General features: G+C 42.2%; 1 protein-coding gene across 1 annotated transcript; it reads left to right on the top strand.

Annotated features, from left to right (window-relative positions):
* The first annotated feature begins 6,460 nt into the window (after window positions 1-6,460).
* Window positions 6,461-12,303, top strand: nptx1l (neuronal pentraxin 1 like). Its single transcript, XM_017712000.2, has 5 exons — window positions 6,461-6,994; window positions 7,734-7,944; window positions 9,132-9,376; window positions 10,102-10,281; window positions 10,951-12,303. Exons 1-5 carry the CDS (start codon window positions 6,521-6,523, stop codon window positions 11,170-11,172), a joined length of 1,332 nt encoding a protein of 443 aa, XP_017567489.1. The 5' UTR covers window positions 6,461-6,520; the 3' UTR covers window positions 11,173-12,303.
* Window positions 12,304-18,909: the final 6,606 nt, after the last annotated feature.

The following is an 18,909-nucleotide window of genomic DNA, read 5'->3' as shown; positions in this document are numbered from 1 at the left end:
GTGTAACTCCCCTTTCAAATCCGTACGCACGGCCGTTTCCCAACTGTTTCCCTGTGAACCTACGGAAGAGCAGCCTTGACAGCTGTTACACAACATCCAGACAGTTACATCACTCTGAAGCGAGCACTGTATACCTCTTTAACAAGCCGAAAGGAGATCCGAGGAGCTTTAAAATCAAATCATTCGCCTTTGTTTTTTTTGTTTTTTGTTGTTTTTTTTTTGTTTTGTTTTTTTGAGGGGAGATAAAAAGTATAAAGGACTCAGCCTGTGTTGTAATAGGGCCCTGGGAAACCTGTGGGGTTACGTCCTGGGCTTAAACTCCATAAAGCTCTTTTCCTGCCAGTTTAATTCCACTTTACACATCTTGTTTTATGTCAGCTAGGAAGGAGCCTTAATCCAAGCTGGGCCAAAACAGCAGTGGTCAGTGTGAAGTGAGGGGGGGGGGCAAAAAGAACAGGTGCAATTTGCATTATGGACCTGAACTGAAGCGTGTGTCTTCCTGTTGATCAGGGAGTGCAACTGGTGGAAAGTCAATCACCTGAGCTAAAACCAAATCACCGCGCATAATGTTTCCTTCTAACGTTGATGGACTTGGGTTACGTAACTGTTACAGAGTTATGCCAAAGTAGTTGGACCTTAGCGTAAGCGGATGATGGGGGACCTGCAGTGTTTGTACTCAATAATACAGTAACAGGCCTGTCATCCTGTCCAAAATCAAACAGGTCAGTCCGAAAAGTCCTTAAGGTAGAGATTTTTCATTTTATAGAAATTAAAATGTATTCCTTTGCTTAACTATTCAAACGTTGCTAGATAATTACATATTTAATTGCACAGTAACTTTCATAATTAATTACATTTACATTAGATCTGATACACTCTGTATCAAAAGTCTCCCGCGTTAGACATCTTCCCATATGTTTTGATGTCAAGACTGGCAAAAGCATGGTAAAAAATAACACACAGACTTAAACACCACTCAACACCAATTACCGGCACTCACATCTGTTGTATATACTGCCCATTATTGTATATACTGTGTAAATATTCTACCTGTTCATAAGTACATACTTATCCCCCTTCATATTTATAACCTGTTCATAGTACTTTATAATTTCCCCCTTCATATTTATAACCTGTACATTCTTGTTTATAACCTGTATAACCCCCTTCATGTTCATACCCCCCTCATATTTTTAACCTGTATATACTATACTTACTGTACATTGTAACATACATATTTATATTTCTGCTAAGCACTTCTGGATGGATGCAAACTGCATTTCGTTTATTTGTACCTGCGACATATGCAATGACAATAAAGTTGAATTCTATTCTATTCTATTCTATTCTAAAAAGGTTAAATGCGTAACTCTGCACACACAACAATAACTTTCCATCAAATTTAATATCACAATAAATAAATCAATCATAATAAAACATCTCTTTTACTCACAAACTTGTATTTTTGACAGAACGTCTCTGCATATTTCAATAAGAAACTTCAATCAAAAATGAATGTAAACTTTAATATTACACCATGATGTTGTTTTTGGTGGCTGCCCATCAAACTGGGCAGATTTTGGCTGGTGAAGGACAAAGGACATTTTTTTTGGAAATTATAAAAGCCATCTGGCAACCCTGGTTATTACTGGTAAGCTGTGTGCTGCGGCTCCAAATTTAGCAAACTTGAATAAAAGTTATTTAGGCCCTGCATTTGGCCAATGAGGCCCTCATATCCCAGTTTTAAAAGCACAGTATATTGAATAAAGCTTTCAGGGAAATCCCCCTAATCTGATCATGAACGGACTATTTGTCTGAGCTGATTGTGACTGAATCTGTCTATTATATCTGTTCAGCTGTACTTTCTGATGGCTCAAAGCTCCTTCTGTTGCACCTTTTCAGCAACAAAGACTCCTCAAGGGTTCTTGGCTGGGATGTATGGTTCTATAAATGTGACAGAACCTTTTCATGCTCATGTACGTACGTACATACATATTAATGCTTCTAAAACCCACAACATGTATCGGTTAGTACACTGTAGTTACTGGTGTAAATATACAGTGGAAGTTCTGCACCGCAGAACAGACTGCTGTAAAGAATTCTACAAGAAGCAGATCAAGCCTCGTCAAATAATAAAAAACGTCAGATTTACAGTAATTAGCTGATATTTTTCTAAGCATATTGGGGACATTAGTGTTTGTTAACTGGCTGAGCTGCTCTTCGGTTAAAGAACTGCGATAAAACTTTGTAAGGGGATGACGTTCTGACCTCTAAGATACATTTAAAGGCATTTTACATGTTTCGTTATTCCAACCGTGATGGTTCAGTAACTAATTCATCCTGTAATGTTCTAAATTATACATATTTGATTACTGCCACCAATGTAGTCTTAGTGTATAACTGCTGTAATTGTTCTATAATAGTCTGCACGGACACTGGATTCACACCTCACTCTATCATAGTGCACTCTATCACAAGCACCACACAGACCTGGATCTTATCCTACCTCTAATTAATGTGCAGTATCTGCTGCTGATAGATGGTACAAGTGCAATACATACGCAAGTTCTGTGAAATATCTGTAATCATTACTGTGCAATATCTACAGTTTCTGTGCAATATCCAGTCATTAGCTGCTCAGAAATGTGCAATATCCACACAACTGGATGTGTAAACTGTACATTTGTATAGTTTCTTAATTCATTTTTTATTTTTTGTATTTTTCTGCTTATAGACGCCTTGTTTATTTATTTATTTCTATAGTATATCTTATATTTAGTACTTTGTACTTACTGCTCTTTATCTGCTTACTGTGTTTTCTGCTGTAACAATGCAAATTTCCCCCAGTGGGATAATAAAAGTCTATCCTATCCTATTCTATGAAAATTCTGGAATTTGCTATCAAAATCTAGCTAGACAGATTTGCCAAGATCTTTACATGTTGTACTACATAATGTAATAAAACTAAGGGTCCTTAGACAGCTGTGAATGCACATTAGAGCACATATCTGTGCACTGCATATATGATAACCTAGAGTATGTAGTGATACAGTATTGTCATTGTATAATACAGTGTGAGTGCTGTAAATAAACTAAATTACTGTATTTTTACAGTTTTTTGATGTCTGAGACATTGTTTTAAGATTTTAGCCTAAAACATTTCCAGATTTTCCACTTCACCACTACTAACATTGTATATAAAGACATACGCATAGATTCCCTGGTCTTTTTTCAATAATAAATCAAAGTCCATCACTATTATAATCCTCGATTCCTATCACCATCACTGGAGTCAGTAAGTTTCTCTGCACTGCGCATCAAACCACTCTGAGTGACTTTGTTTACATCTTAACCACTGAATTATGCATTTTGAAAAATAGGTCGAATTCATTTTAGAATTCCGTTCAAAGGTTCTTCGGAGTACCAAAAGCCTAAAGCAGTTCTGGTGTCAGGGTTACCAAAGAACCCATCTGGGCATCTTCATTTTTAACAGTGTACCTCTTCCCCAAATAACTGCATCTTCCCACATTAGATCATAAAAGATCAGCATCGTCTGTCCCCATGAGGCGCAAGGCTAATTACGCACAAAGGGAAATTTTAAAATCATATCGCAAATCAAATCAGATCCATCTCTGGTTCTTTTCAGGACGAGTCTCATAAGCATCGTGACTCGGGTGACTCAGAGGGCCTTGAGCGCCACCGAAGAAAGACAGAGCGATCGCAAAGCTAACGCTGCTGCTTCTGTTTACATGTAGGTGTGCTACCTCCGCTTCATGGTTCTGTTTCAAACCAAATCTTCTTCAAAAAGCTCTCCTTCACCGTTTGTCCTCCTTTTAGTCTTACTCAACGTCTGTGCCCTGCAGGGTGAATTTATCCTGAGTCCACACATTGATCGCAAGCTACCACTTTCTTTTGCCAGCTGTTTGAGATCAATAACAAATCTGATCTGGCAATTATGTGTTCGTTGCTAATTCAAGTTGTTCCTCCTGTGATGGTCTTCAGATGTTGACGAAATTAGCGAGGCTTGGGTAGTTGACAAAATAGCCATCAATTACTGGAAGAACAGTAGCCTGCATGATCAATACTCTCATTCTGAGGACTAAATTATTTATTTAAAGTTGTAATAGGCACATTTTTACAAGCGCTCAATATGTTTGCGAACTTGAATCTGTGAGATGAATGCTCGTTGCATCAGACATTACAATAACAATGGTGGCACATTACAAACGTGGAGCACCTTGAACCTGTTCACTCCAGTATCTGCCTTCCACAAATGCTGAAAGGTTCTGAGCTGGTTGAGTTAAACTGATCAAACTGGGGAACAAACAATAATTGAAATTCTATCAGCTATATTTGCGTACATATTCAACAGAATCATACTTGTATATTAACTCAAAGTATTGCACTACTATCTTGTTTCATTGTTAGGTTTTGGAGAGAAACGAAAGGGTTATTTTCTCCAAACGTCCAGCGGAAATTTGGGCATTCGGACATTTTTATTCTGTTATCTAGGTAAATACAGCGAAGCAAGCTCGTCGACTGACTGGGACTTTAAAAGCTGAAGAGAAGTGCTATCATGTTAGATTAACCAGCGTAATTGTAATGTGTCAGTAGAATCAACCAACCACGGTTTGATTTCCAATAGATGGGACAAATCTGGAAATAACTGTGAATACCAGCAGAAGCCAAATCAGCAGGTCTAAATGAGCTTCTCTACTGAGTCACTGTGAAAGTGCTACAGGGTCAGCTATGTGCTAATATGTCAGTCACAAGATATCATAAGTAAAACATGGAAAGTCCACGTTTAATCTAAAATGACCAAAGCGTGTTCATGTTAATCAACTTAATCTTGACAAACTACTAGAATCCCCTAGATATGCTGTCAGAAGGCTTTATCATATACACTATATTTCCAAAAGTATTCAGTCACCCATCCAAATCACTGAATTCAGGTGTTCCAGTCACTTCCGTGGCCACAGGTGTATAAAGCCGAGCCCCTAGGCCTGCAGACTGCTTCTACAGACATTAGTGAAAGAATGGGTCGCTCTCAGGAGCTCAGTGAATTCCAGCGTGGTACCGTGATCGGACGCCACCTGTGCAGCAAGTCCAGTCGTGAAATTTCCTCACTACTAAATATTCCACAGTCAACTGTCAGTGGGATTATAACAAAGTGGAAGCGATTGGGAACGACAGCAACTCAGCCACGAAGTGGTCGGCCACGTAAAATGACAGAGCGGGTTCAGCGGATGCTGAGGGGCATAGTGCGCAGAGGTCACCGACTTTCTGCAGAGTCAATCAATACAGACCTCCAAACTTCATGTGGCCTTCAGATCAGCTCAAGAACAGCGTAGAGAGCTTCATTGAATGGGTTTCCATGGCCGAGCAGCTGCATCCAAGCCTTACATCACCAAGCGCAATGCAAAGCGTGGAATGCAGTGGTGTAAAGCGCCACCACTGGACTCTAGAGCAGTGGAGACGTGTTCTCTGGAGTGACCAATCACGCTTCTCCATCTGGAAATCCGATGGACGAGTCTGGGTTTGGCGGTTGCCAGGAGACGGTACTTGTCTGACTGCATTGTACCGAGTTTAACGTTTGGTGGAGGGGGGGATCATGGTGTGGGGTTGTTTTTCAGGAGTTGGGTTCCAGTGAAAGGAACTCTTAAAGCTTCAGCACCAAGAGATTCTGGACAATTTCCTGCTCCCAACTTTGTGGGAACAGTTTGGGGACGGCCTCTTCCTGCTCCAACGTCACTGCGCGCCAGTGCACAAAGCAGGTCCATAAAGACACGGATGAGCGAGTCTGTGTCAAATACAAATCAGTGTCACTGTGACAAGTGATGGTAATATTAGGCGGAGTATGAAAGAATTTACACTCCAGTTATATTCCCTGGCTGAGGGCTGGGCACAGGAGAGACCCACCACCCAAATAATACATGCTCTGTGGTGGTCGTGTGTGGGTCTTGAGCATGAAGAAGAGGGAAACAAAGTATATATGCAGAGAAACAGATGGACTACAGTCTGTAATCACAGTCTGTAATCGCAGAACTACAAGTGGAGCTGATAAACAGTGAGTGCAGATACAAGGAGGTGGTTGTACACGTGTGAGCCAAGTGAGATCTGGACACGTCACTGTTTTCAGTGCAGCTGAAGTCCAGTTCAACTTCGACTCTGCAACACTGTGCAGGTAAAACACGCGTGGAAATAAAGACCGAAACACAGAGGCGAGAAATGACAAATGGTAGCCGCTATGAAATATTTAATATGCGCTTGTGCTGCGGGGCCGAGACGCTTTCAGCTGCTGGCACTGCCGCTCTTTTCCATCTTACCGTGAAAGAAACCCTCCTCACTCCTCCTCCTCCTCCTCCTGCTCTTCCTCCTCCCTCTCGTGACGTAGCGCACCCCCCAACACCCCCCCCCTCCGGCTCGCCGCAGAGCGCGCGCGCTTATATAAAGCAGTCGCGCGCTTTCAGCAGGATTCCAGATCAACGGACAGCTCCGCGGTGCTGAAAGCAGCGCCAGCATGGAGGCCCAAGCCAGAGGAGCGCGCTGGAGACTCCTGGCGCTGTGCTGCTGCTTCCTGGCCGAGGGCTGGGCGCAGGACTTCGGCCAGACCCAGTTCATCTGCACGTCCGTGCCCAAAGACGTGGACCTGTGCGCGGCCACGCTACAGAACAGCGTGCCCGGAGAGGACCTGAAGAGCACGGTCATGCAGCTGAGGGAGACCGTGCTGCAGCAGAAAGAGACCATCATGAACCAGAAGGAGACCATCCGCGAGCTCACCTCCAAACTCGCGCGCTGCGAGAGCCAGAGCGCGCCCGAAGCGGGGGAGCCGCGAGGAGGAGGAGGAGGAGGAGGAGGAGGAGGAGGAGGAGGGAGGAGGAAGGAGCCGGGCTCCAAGAACACCATGGGGGATGTGTCCAGGGGGCCAACGGACACTCTAACGCAGCTGTCCCAGACTTTACAGTCGCTGAAACAGAGGCTGGAAAACCTGGAGGTAGGTGGATGAGCTTTTAGTCCGCAGGGGAATTCCCAACTTTCCTCGCTGCGCGTTTTCCTTTAAAGTATCCAGGGAAGTTCTCCCTTCACAGCAAGTAGGGCGTCGAGTTTTCCTGCGCTTTACTGGCTTCATCTGAAGCAGTTTTGCTTATTTTGTTGATTCTTTTATAAATTTTTACACGCACACACACACACACACACACACACACACTTTTTTGTTAAAAGAAAGTTTACCTAGCTAATGATAATAAAGTTCATCTTTAATGTTTAATGTAAAAAAATAGATTTATTGATCTATTTATAAAACAGATTTTATTATTATTATTATTATTATTATTATTATTATTATTATTATTCATGGTTTATTAACTTGTAAAAAAACATTTGTTTACATTTTTCCTTGGTTAAAACTCGCAAGTAAGCCCAGTGGGCATCAGCAGTCCGGTGTTGGTCATCCTGCTGTCTGGAAGTAACTCGAGACAGTCTCGCGTCTAAATCCCCGCTCAGTTTAGCGGCGCTGCGCCCACCCGCTAATCCGGAGCGCGTCCACCTGAGGACAGACCGCGGTCTAACGCTAACAGATTTAGCGCTCTGCGCCAACGTGAGGCACTAAAGCCCTTAAAGCATTTAATCCCGCTTTCTGGCTGCTCTCCGTGTCCTCGGCGAAAATGGAGAGGGGGGGGGGGCAGTTTGCGCAGAAATGACTGCAAAACTAATGCCGCATTCTTCCTCCGCAGCAATTCAGCCGCAACAACAGCTCCGTCCAGGCCAACAGTCTGAAGGATCTGCTCCAGAGTAAGATCGACGACCTGGAGAAGCAGGTTCTGTCCCGCGTCAACAGCCTGGAGGAGGGCGCCAAGCCCGGCCTGCGCAACGACACGGAGCAGCGCGCGCGCGTCGAGTCCACCCTCACCTCCCTGCACCAGCGCATCACCGACCTGGAGAAAGGTGAACGCGGAACTCTGAGGCTTTTTCTTTGGGTTATTTGTTTGTGTGTCACTCCAGGCACCACGAAAAGGCGCAGGCAGGTCTCGATAAGATCGACGATGATGGGAGAAAACGGCTCTACGACAAACGGGCTTCAGGGAGGAGGAGGGGGGGGATGGGTGGAGGTGGAGGTGCAATGGTTTGCAAGTTATGTGTACAGCATTGGAGGGGTGGGATTAAGTCAGACAAACCAGAACGTGAGCCGTGTTGCGCATGCTCCGCCCCCTACACCGTAAAAAACAAACAAGCAAACAAATACTGTCCCAGTCCCTGAGCCCTTGTGCCCTTGCACGTGCGTCATGGCACAATAATCGTCAAAGAGGGTGGCAGGGAGGGAGGGAGTGAGGGATGATTCATGATGAATGGACCAACAGAAATCATCTAACGCTGCCTGGATAAACGTCTGGTTCCACTGACTTACATTAACAGTAGGGTCAGTATTTACCTTCTCCTGTAAAGTTACCGTTTTGGAGATACGAGGTTTTGATCCGACAGCAACGATTGGCATTCAGTCCACACTAGACATTTTACTCTGTGCAATACATAATTGTGTGCAAAAGTTTTGGCACCCACTGCCAGGGAAAAAGACTTCTTATTTTATGCCGCATGTTTTCTTTTCCCTCCAATATGTTAAACTTGGCGCTATAACCTCCAGAAAAACGCCATATCTAGAGGAGGGTGTGTGCAGAGGATGTGTTCACTTATTTTCGCTTCGAAAACCAACAAAACATGCGATTTGACTGCACATCTTCAAATGCATCACAGTGTTTATGATTACACTGACGTATTCAAGACATTTTAGAGCAATGCTGTCTACACTGGAGGCAAAGGGAACTGTGCATGTGCATTTCTGTTCATTAGTTGAAGGTTCAGCTATGTACCTCAAAGAGAAGCTCATATTTGTACCTTTTCATAGCCTGATTTTAAAAAAAAACAACAATAAAATAGGCCTGGAGGCAAGAAGAGGTGATTGATTAGTCATTGTCATTTTCAAAAACATAATCGCAATAGATTATGATACAAATATGCTTCCTAACTGAAGGTACCCTTGATGTGCCCTTGAAGTTACCGTCCTAGAAGAGGGGTAGCAAACCAATGACAGTTCAGTACCTTTATTTCTGAAAGAGATTCATTCTTTTCGCCTACAGGTCAGAAGGAAAACAGACCACTGGACAAATTCCAGTTGACGTTCCCCCTCAGGACCAACTATATGTATGCTAAGGTCAAAAAGAGCCTGCCAGAGATGTACGCCTTCACCGTGTGCATGTGGATTAAATCCAATGCGTCTCCAGGAGTGGGAACCCCATTCTCTTACGCCGTTCCTGGTCAGGCCAACGAGCTGGTTCTTATAGAATGGGGAAGCAACCCTATGGAGATTCTCATCAATGACAAGGTAAACACTCATCATGTTTGTGAGCATGGACCACATTAAGACTTACAGTCCATAAAAAGAAGGGTTCTTTAGTAAAGGAAATGGTTCTATTTAGAACCATGATGGTTCACTGCATGATGAAACGGTTCTTCAGCTTGATGGAAAGCATGTTGTATATTGTTCTGTCCGGAACCTTTTTGAAAATGGCTCTATATACCACCAACAGAGCTCTTCTGTAGTTACAAGCCTGACATCCTAACAACAGAAGAACCCTTTTTGGTGCTATGTAGAACCATTTTCAAAAAGGTTCTCTATAGAACCATCCATATAGAACACATTCTCCATCAATGTGTGGAACGATTTCATCACGCAATGAACCATTTAAGCATGAAATTGTTCTAAATAGTATCATTTTCTTTACTGAGGAACCCTTGAAGAGCCATCTTTTTAAGACTGCTAGGAGGGCTTTCATTGGTTGAGATGTCTAGAAGAGCTGCATTGGACAAGTTCACTATAAATCAACGAAGAGAACGTTGGTTTTGTAGAGTAATAGCGTCACATGTGCAGATCACTCATGTTACAATGAGAATAAAATTTGATTCCAGACATAGAAAAGAGGGTCAAAGGCCAACAGTGGCTGAGACTTCCATGGGTTTCTACAGCCAAACTGAGGGCTCCTCATTCCCTCACTGTTACTGGAATGTATGCAACTATAACACCAGGAAAACACTTTTACTCTGCTTTAGGTTGCTAAGCTGCCGTTTCTGATCAACGACGGGAAATGGCATCATATCTGTGTTACCTGGACGACCCGTGACGGCGTGTGGGAGGCCTTCCAGGACGGGGTGATGAGGGGCAGTGGGGAAAATCTGGCCCCGTATCATCCAATCAAACCACAAGGAGTGCTGGTGTTGGGGCAAGAGCAGGTAGGAACGCTTTTCTTTAACCTTCACTGTCTTGCATTCTGTAAAGGGAATCCGAGCTTGAAGAAATGATGCTGCATACAGTCCTAGCCGTCACACCAAATTTGTCACACTGATTGAAGCAGTATGTGGAATTTTTTCTGTTTCCCTTGTCGGCTGTAATGCTGCAGGATATTACAAGCTCATCCGCTGTTCATGGGGCTAATAACAAAAACAGGATAGGATATTAGCTTCAGATTAGGGTGGAAAAGAAGGGTTTTTTTCTCCCCACAGCTTGCACACTAGCCTGAGGCTCCACTAATCTCATATTATTTTGTAATATCCCATACCACCACTGCTCTGTTCTGTATTAAACAGCAATAAAATTCAAAGCATTGAATGCATTGAATAAAACAATTATGTCATTCAAATGACCATAACCTTATTAAGAGGCCTTATTTAGCTTGCCTCTTGCATCCAAAAGCAAGGGCAGAAAAGCCTTCTAGGAAATCCTTGAAGAGGAAGTTCAGCCATACAATGCCAACATGATGATATTGTCAACCTAGCATTGCTTGGCTGATTGAGATCAATCGTTTGAAAACATGAAACCCGAGTAGGTTGATAAAGAACACAAACGCTTTGGGAACGCCGAAGACATTCTAACGGTGATTTGATTGGTTTGCTTCCCAACAGGACACTCTCGGTGGAGGGTTTGATGCCACTCAAGCGTTTGTGGGTGACATGGCAAACTTCCACATCTGGGACCGAAAGCTGACGGTAGGCGAGATTTATAATCTGGCAACGTGCAGCAGCAAAGCACAAGTGGGCAATGTCTTCTCCTGGCTGGAGACCAGCATTGAGATCTACGGAGGAGCATCCAAATGGACATTCGAGGCTTGCCGCCAACTGAACTGATCGACATGGGAATTACAAAGTTGACAAGAAACTGGAGTTTTCCAAGTCAACCAGTCATCCAATCAGTCATCTCCAAACATCATTCAGAAGATACGGAGACAAACAACAAACAACCACCACCATCTGGAACATTTTTGTTAGATGTTTGAATGAATTCTTGTGAACACTTGAGCTTTTTTTTGTTTTGTTTTTTTGGTCGTGCAAAGAAATATTTTTCCTTTGTCTGGATTTTGAAGGTCTGAGATGGTTTCTATTCCCAGTTTTTTTCATTCTGAAGGCACTGTCTTTTCTGATCTTTTGCTGGGCAAGTGATGCCTTACTGGACAGTTAGCCTACCTGACACAAAACAGCAAAGGCTTCCTACTCTGATCATACGATCTGCGGATCATACGACCCATTTTTAGTTTTGGAAGCCGTGTAGTTTTACCTCACATTTGTGAAATCACATAGGCTCCTTTTCCCCCTCAGAACCGTACGAGAATCCTCCCCTATTCCTGGGATACTCACTGTGAACAATGGTGGAAGCTGGAAAAGAATGTAGAACACAACGAGGACGAAAACATTACGGCGTGTTATTTTTTCTTCTCTCACGATTGGTTCTTTCTTCTCTCCACCTGCTTGAAGTTTTTTGTTTTTTCGTGTGGTTGCGAGTGCGTATGCGTGAATGATAACTTACTAATTGCCAACATGTTACAAGCCTGGGTGCCTTTGGGCTGTTGAAGTATCTCGAAACTCATTCATCACTTGCAGTGTACCCGTTCTTGTGCGTTTATTTCTTCATGTAACTATTGATTTTGGAAGCTACGTTGATTACGGTCACAACATGTAATAGTTCAGTTGGGCGATTACAGTTAAAAACAACTAGCGGTCGGCGCGTTTTCAAGGCAGTTTTGTTTGAAACAGTAGTGTGTTCGGCAGGTGTTTGTACTTTCCAAGGAATGTTCTATGTACAGAAAACAGCATGATAGTCCAAAATGCTGCAAAAAGCATCGACGAAAAAGAAATCTGCTTTTCCTATCCTCCTTTTGGGTTGAGATTTTATACTGTATTGTTATATGCTAAAAGCATGGCAGCACTGAAAGATGAAAAAATCTAATTTTTGTAATAAAATTGTGATACCTAAAACAGCAAGTCTGTGTTGGAATGTCTGCTTTATACTCCGTCAGGGAGTGTTCCTTTGACTGATGTGGCAGGGATACCAAAGTCCTCACATGAACCAAACATTACGTTATTACCAATTTCTGTTGAAGGATTAGAGTCCAGAAAGCATCGTTATTTTAATATGACTCAATATTACAGGTGAACATTGTTGCACATTTGTTTTGAAGACAAACCAATCCAAGGACATAAGGAGTAGCACTTTATGTTAAGATATGGTAAGTACTTAGTAATTAATAGCTAAGAACATAATAATAATAAGTCATTTTTAGTATATACTTTGTATTTACATAGCACAGAACTTTGCAAGCTCAATATGTAAATGCACAGTAACTAATGTAAGAAATACCAGGCCAATTTAACAGTGGTAGGTTCTACCAAACCGCTGCAGTAAATACATGCATACCTGATATGGAAAAGCAAGAATGCACTGGTCATAAAAGTGCAAAATTAGTATAATTAGTACTTTTTTTTTCCAAGACAGTAGCTCATTCCATATTAACAGGTGCTATTAATAGTGAGTCCTCTGTAGTACTGTGGTAATAGTAACTAGCACAATGACACACTTTATTCTTCAGTTCTCTTTACTTCAAATTACAGAATACATACTACATAGTATGTACCTGGTAGTATGTTCTGTATATGATGAGAGAATAGTTTACTTTGCACATACATACGGTTCTATTACCACAGTAAACAGCACTTAATATGGCATGAATTGCTGAGCTTACTGAGTACTCCAGCCAAACCATCAAACAAAACATATCTTACGCTGGTCAACCAGCTAAGCTGGATGTCCAGCTTGTAAATCATCTTGACCCTAAATCAACTACCAGCTGGCCTTTCCAGCAGGATATTTACTATATATTTCCATATACCTACATAAATAAGAACTGCGTAGTTATAAAACAAACAGTAATTAATATAACACTGCTAAGTTACAATGCACTGGCAAAGATATGTACCATAAATTACTTGTAATTACTACAGGTTTAGCTACTAAATACTAGGTACTTTCCATACCGTAAAGATAAAGTCCTACCAAAAAGGTCCATAGAGATCGATGACAGTTCAACATCGCTGATTTCATAAGTGGAAACTAAATGTGAATTTTGTCAATGTAAAACATTTCCAATCATAAGCCTTGAGGAAGCAGGGGTGGCTTGTAAATGGATGCTTCAAGCTCAGTCACTGTTCAAACCTTATCGATTCTAAATCTATGCCTATAGGTCCATACTGCATTATCATTATTCACAGAGGTTAATATTCCTCACCTTATAAGAAATGTTGAGATCAAGATGACGTACGCATGTTTATATGCATGCAAGGACAAAGTGGGTTAAAGAAAGCAGACAACATTCACCCACGTGCTCCTATGCATCTTGCATCCCAAGCAGCCCACATTAGAGCGGAGTAAATCTGCAGGCAGACTGGACGCACACAGCAGCTCAAGGTGCAGCCCATCATAGCCGAGGTAAATAACCAGCACGCAAACATCCAGCCCAGGGTCACTGTCCTTGCACCGATCTTGAATGTGTCTGCGGCCTCTGGCTTGCTGTTTTTTCCTTTCCAATTGCACTGAGGGTCACAGCTCCAGACGGAGAAAAAAAAACTATGATGCCATATTCAACGAAACCAAGCTTTTTTTTAGAACACCATTAGACAGCAACTAGTTTTCACTGTCCAGCCCAGGAGCTGCATCCTTGCACCAACCTTGTCTATGGTTCTTTGCAGACTTGCTCAAGCCAGGCAGTTGGCTGTCATTAGATGGCACTGGTGTCAATGGGCATTTTTCAACCACTCAATCACAATGATGTATCTAGTTATGTATTATAGTCACAGATGTGTATGCATTCAGTAAGAGGTACCTTAAAGCTGCTTTTCACCAGTGTGATCAAACACATTAAGCTTAAACTACAGACGTTTGCACATGTATACACACACAACTATTCACCCCAAAAAAAAAAAGTTTGCAATGTGGATTACAACAGCCAAAAAGACTACATTTCACTTGACTGGAGAGAGAAGAAGATATTATACTATGGAAAGAATTTAGATCTGTCATGGAACCAAAAGCAGCCACTGAGAAATGTTTAGTTTAGTTTAGTCAACGCTCATTAATAAACCTTTCTGGAAATGTGCCAGTTAGCCAGTTGGGCTAATTCTCAGCTTGGCTTTGGCTTGGCACACTGGTAAAAATTTGGTGTGATCTTTCTGAGAATCGTCATTCTTTTTCAAAAGTGCATTTACTATGAAAAGTAAATCCATTTAATGTTTGCAATATCACTAAAGGGGCGGCACGGTGGGTAGCCCTTTGGTTGGGATAGTGTAGTGGTTAACACCTCTGCCTTCTACACTGTAGACTGGGGTTCAATCCCCACCTGGGTAAACACCCTACACTATACCAATAAGAGTCCTTGGGCAAGACTCCTAACACCACCTTGGCCTACCTGTGTAAAATGATCAGATTGTAAGTCACTCTGGATAAGAGCGTCAGCCAAATGCCGTAAATGTAAATGTAGCACTGTCGCCTCACAGCAAGGGGGGCCTGGGTTCGATTCCCCGGCCAGGCAAACAGGGTCCTTTCTGTGTGGAGTTTGCATGTTCTCCACGTGTCTGTGTGGGTTTCCTCTGGGTTCTCCGGGTTTCCTCCTACAGTTCAAAGACATGCAGTATGTGGCCAATTGGACACATTAAATTGCTGCTAGGTGTGAGTGAATGTGTCTGTCTGTCTGCCCTGCGATAGACTAGCGACCTGTCTAGGGTGTATCCTGCAACAAAATGTTAAGTCAAGGGTATCATCATGTTTGTCCAGGCCAGTTTCATTAGTTTGCTTTTTAAAATTATTCTGTTGAACAACAATTCAAAAGTAATATCTGATTTTATTTATTTATTTTATCAGTTTCAAGTCATTTTAGCGACCATTGTGGGTGTTTCCTTTCTTTAATGGAATTGTCTATGTGTGTATAACAAAATACAACTCATGCATAGTTAAAGTGTATTTAAGTCACGTTGAAATTAATCTGCGCTTGCAAATGTTCCAGTAAAGTAAAACAACTGATAAGACAAACTTTAATACACTTGTAATTTTTTAAATGTATACTCTTGGATGAATACCCATATTTGATCACTAGTTTGGTGGTAACACTTTCCATGAATGTCACGTTTGTAAGCATCTATAAACACATTCATCTTATTATAACATGTTCATAAAGCATCAAAAACATGGCTACAAATATCTATAAAGATGCATTAAACATTATAGCCTTGCTTATGCATTATGAATTCTTAAGAAAGGGTGGAGAGCCCTCTCTGGGTCGGGGATGAGCTCTTGCCTCAAGTGGAGGAGTTCAAGTATCTCGGGGTCTTGTTCACGAGTGATGGTACAAGGGAGCGGGAGATTGACAGGCGGATTGGTGCTGGGTCAGCAGTGATGAGGGCTCTTTACTGGTCTGTTGTGGTAAAGAAAGAGCTGAGCCATAAGGCAAAGCTCTCGATTTACCGGTCGATCTACGTTCCCACCCTCACCTATGGTCATGAGCTTTGTGTAATGACCGAAAGAATAAGATCGCGAATACAAGCGGCCGAAATGAGTTTCCTCCGCAGGGTGTCTGGACTCTCCCTTAGAGATAGGGTGAGAAGTTCAGTCATCCGGGAGGGACTCGGAGTAGAGCCGCTGCTTCTCCATGTCGAGAGGAGCCAGTTGAGGTAGTTCGGGCATCTGGTTAGGATGCCTCCTGGACGCCTCCCTCGGGAGGAGACCCTGGGGGAAGACCCAGGACACGCTGGTGTGACTATATCGCCCAGCTGGCCTGGGAACGCCTCAGAATCCCCCCCAGGGAGCTAGTGGAAGTGGCTGGGGAAAGGGAAGTCTGGGCCTCATTGCTTAGGATGCTGCCCCCGGGACCCGAACCCCGGAGAAGCGGAAGATGATGGATGGATGGATGGATGGATGGATGGATGGATGGATGGATGGACGGACGGATGGAATTGTTAACATCATGCATGAGTACTGCTCATAACAAATTATAAGAGCTCATAAGCTGTGTTTGTCTGCTCCAAGTAAAGTGAAGCGTACTGGACTAAAGCCTCCTCCAGTGTTCAGTTGAAGTATTTACTGAAGGATTTACTGAAACACAATAAAGCTCATTACAGGCTTCAAATGTCAGAGTTTAAACTGGTGCTGCCCTCAGTGTTTTAACCAATGTGGGAAAGTCAATGTACACCACTGTTAATGTGCACCACCGTTAGCCTGGCACTCACTTAACACTGTATATCCAATAGAACGCCAGCAGAAATCAGCCTTACTCTAGTGTAGTGTGATGTCACAAAGTGAAGGGTTCTAGTGCTTGACGTTAGAACCAGTGAGGGAACAAATTACAATGACAGCACTCGACTACCTCGCTTCTCCCTCTCCAGGCCTTCAGTCCACAGTGACTTCACACTCAGTGTGATGTCAGAGGGGGTTCAGGGGAGGGGGTCCTGGGTACTTGGCTCGCTGTGATGTACTGTAACCTTTGAAGTGAGACGCTAGGTAAGAAAAGCACATAGTAGCAGTGATTCTAGTTTGGAGCATCTGAATATTCAGGACTGAAGCCCTGAAGATGCAGCCCTAAACATCTCAGGCTGTAATTAAACTCTGTATTTGTCTTTACACTCTCGAAGCTGGGAGTGACTTCTTTGGCAGTGACAGTACAACTATTAACACTACTTATAATGCATTATACTGACAATTCATAATGTATAATAAACATGGCTATAAAGTTTAATTCATTTTTCATAAATATTTATAACCATGTTTGTAATGCCTTATGAATGCATTATAATATGTTATAAATGTGTTTATAGATGCTTGCAAACGTGACGTTCATAGAAAAAGTTACCATTTGATCAATAGTTCGTTGTATCACAACAAAAATTCAAGTAAAATGTAGCACAGCTTACTTTAACCCCTTAAAGGTCCCAGGTTTATTACATACTAATGCTTATTGTTCAGTAACTACAAGGATTTTAATGCAAATGAATAAAGCTATCTTAGGTTATAGAAGTGTGTAATTAAACTTTGGGCCTGCTGCAGGGCTCTGGCCGTTTAAGGGTTAAAAGACATAGCGTTAAAACATACTTCTAAATGAGATGGATGGAAGGATGTAGATAGATAGATAGATACACTCACCGGCCACTTTATTAGGTACAAGGTCAAGACAGCTTGCTGAAGTGCAGGCCGAGCATCAGAACGGGGAAGAAAGGGGATTTAAGGGGCTTTGAACGTGGCGTGGTTGTTGGTGCCAGACGGGCTGGTCTGAGTATTTCAGAAACTGCTGATCTACTGGGATTTTCACACACAACCATCTCTAGGGTTTACAGAGAACGGTCCGAAAAAGAGTAAATATCCAGTGAGCGGTCAGTTGTGTGGACAAAAATGCCTTGTTGATGTGAGAGGTCAGAGGAGAATGGGCAGACTGGTTCCAGATGATAGAAAGGCAGCAGGAACTCAAATAGCCAACCAGAATCTCTGAGGAACGTTTCCAACACCTTGTTGAAAGTCTGACATGAAGAATTAAGGCAGTTCTGAAGGCAAAAGGGGGTCCAACCTTTTACTAGCAAGGAGTGTACCTAATAAAGTGGCCATTGAGTAGTTAGAGAGATAAATAGACAGATAGATAATGTTATTTTAAAAAACAATATATAAACAATACAGCAAAATTAAGTTTTAAGAAGTATTCTCTCTATACTACTAAATAAACTACTGATGTATTTAAGTATACTTCTTTTTCACAAGGGAGGGTCAGATGAGGGCCTGTAGTTCTACACAGTCTAACTTACTTTATCCTTAGAGAATGACGATCATGTTCAACTATGTTGGCTCGTCGTGTAACACAGAAGATCAGAGGAAACTCATTTTTAAGCATCAGCTATAATTGTTATCCTAGCTGACCTGTCGTTCATGTCCACGCTGAGACATAACTGTAGTAATATGCAGTACGTCTCAATACCAGTGTCAACTTCTGACATTCACAAGAGGGAGAACTTGAGAGAATCTCATGTCAACGTCTGGCAGCACCAACTATTTTTGTTACACTGGTCTTCGACTGTACCTGCATCCGTTTTCCAATTACAGCATAGGTGTTGTTTACCTGAGCCATTTCATCATTTTGTGCCTGCTTTAGTTTAGAAAAGTCAGGCTGTGTTCACACCAGGTATTTTAGTGTATGGAAAAGCCTGGCCTGGAGAAAAAAGAGCCTCGCACGATGCACACATTGTAGCCATAACATCATTAGCACTGTGACACAGGTCTTTACTGAACAATGGAACTTTTCCAGCTTTTTAAAATGCCTGTTTTATGGAAAACTGAACTTTTCTTTTTTTTTTTTATTTTTTTTTTATTTCTGATGTAGTAGAAGTTTTCTTAAAAGGTTTAAAGCATATCGTCACTGTCCAAGGAAAAACAAGTATCTCCAAAATAGTAAGAGGGCAAAAATATTCTTTGTTTTCAATGGAAGTTAAAGTCACGTTCAAATGATGAGGATAAGTAAAACAGGAGATACGTTTTTCTTTGGACAGCAACATTACCTGTCATTC

This window comes from Pygocentrus nattereri, chromosome 14 (genome assembly GCF_015220715.1).
Source record: "Pygocentrus nattereri isolate fPygNat1 chromosome 14, fPygNat1.pri, whole genome shotgun sequence".
NCBI classification, from domain to species: Eukaryota; Metazoa; Chordata; class Actinopteri; order Characiformes; family Serrasalmidae; genus Pygocentrus; species Pygocentrus nattereri.
Note: the sequence above shows the minus strand (reverse complement) of the source record. Positions and strands in the feature narration are given on the sequence as shown.

Excerpts from the sequence above, each read along its gene's own strand:
- nptx1l (XM_017712000.2), top strand. The coding sequence starts at position 6,521 with ATGGAGGCCCAAGCCAGAGGAGCGCGCTGGAGACTCCTGGCGCTGTGC. Across the intron at positions 7,945-9,131 it reads CATCACCGACCTGGAGAAAG|GTCAGAAGGAAAACAGACCA; the intron begins GTGAACGCGGAA and ends TTTCGCCTACAG. Across the intron at positions 9,377-10,101 it reads AGATTCTCATCAATGACAAG|GTTGCTAAGCTGCCGTTTCT; the intron begins GTAAACACTCAT and ends ACTCTGCTTTAG.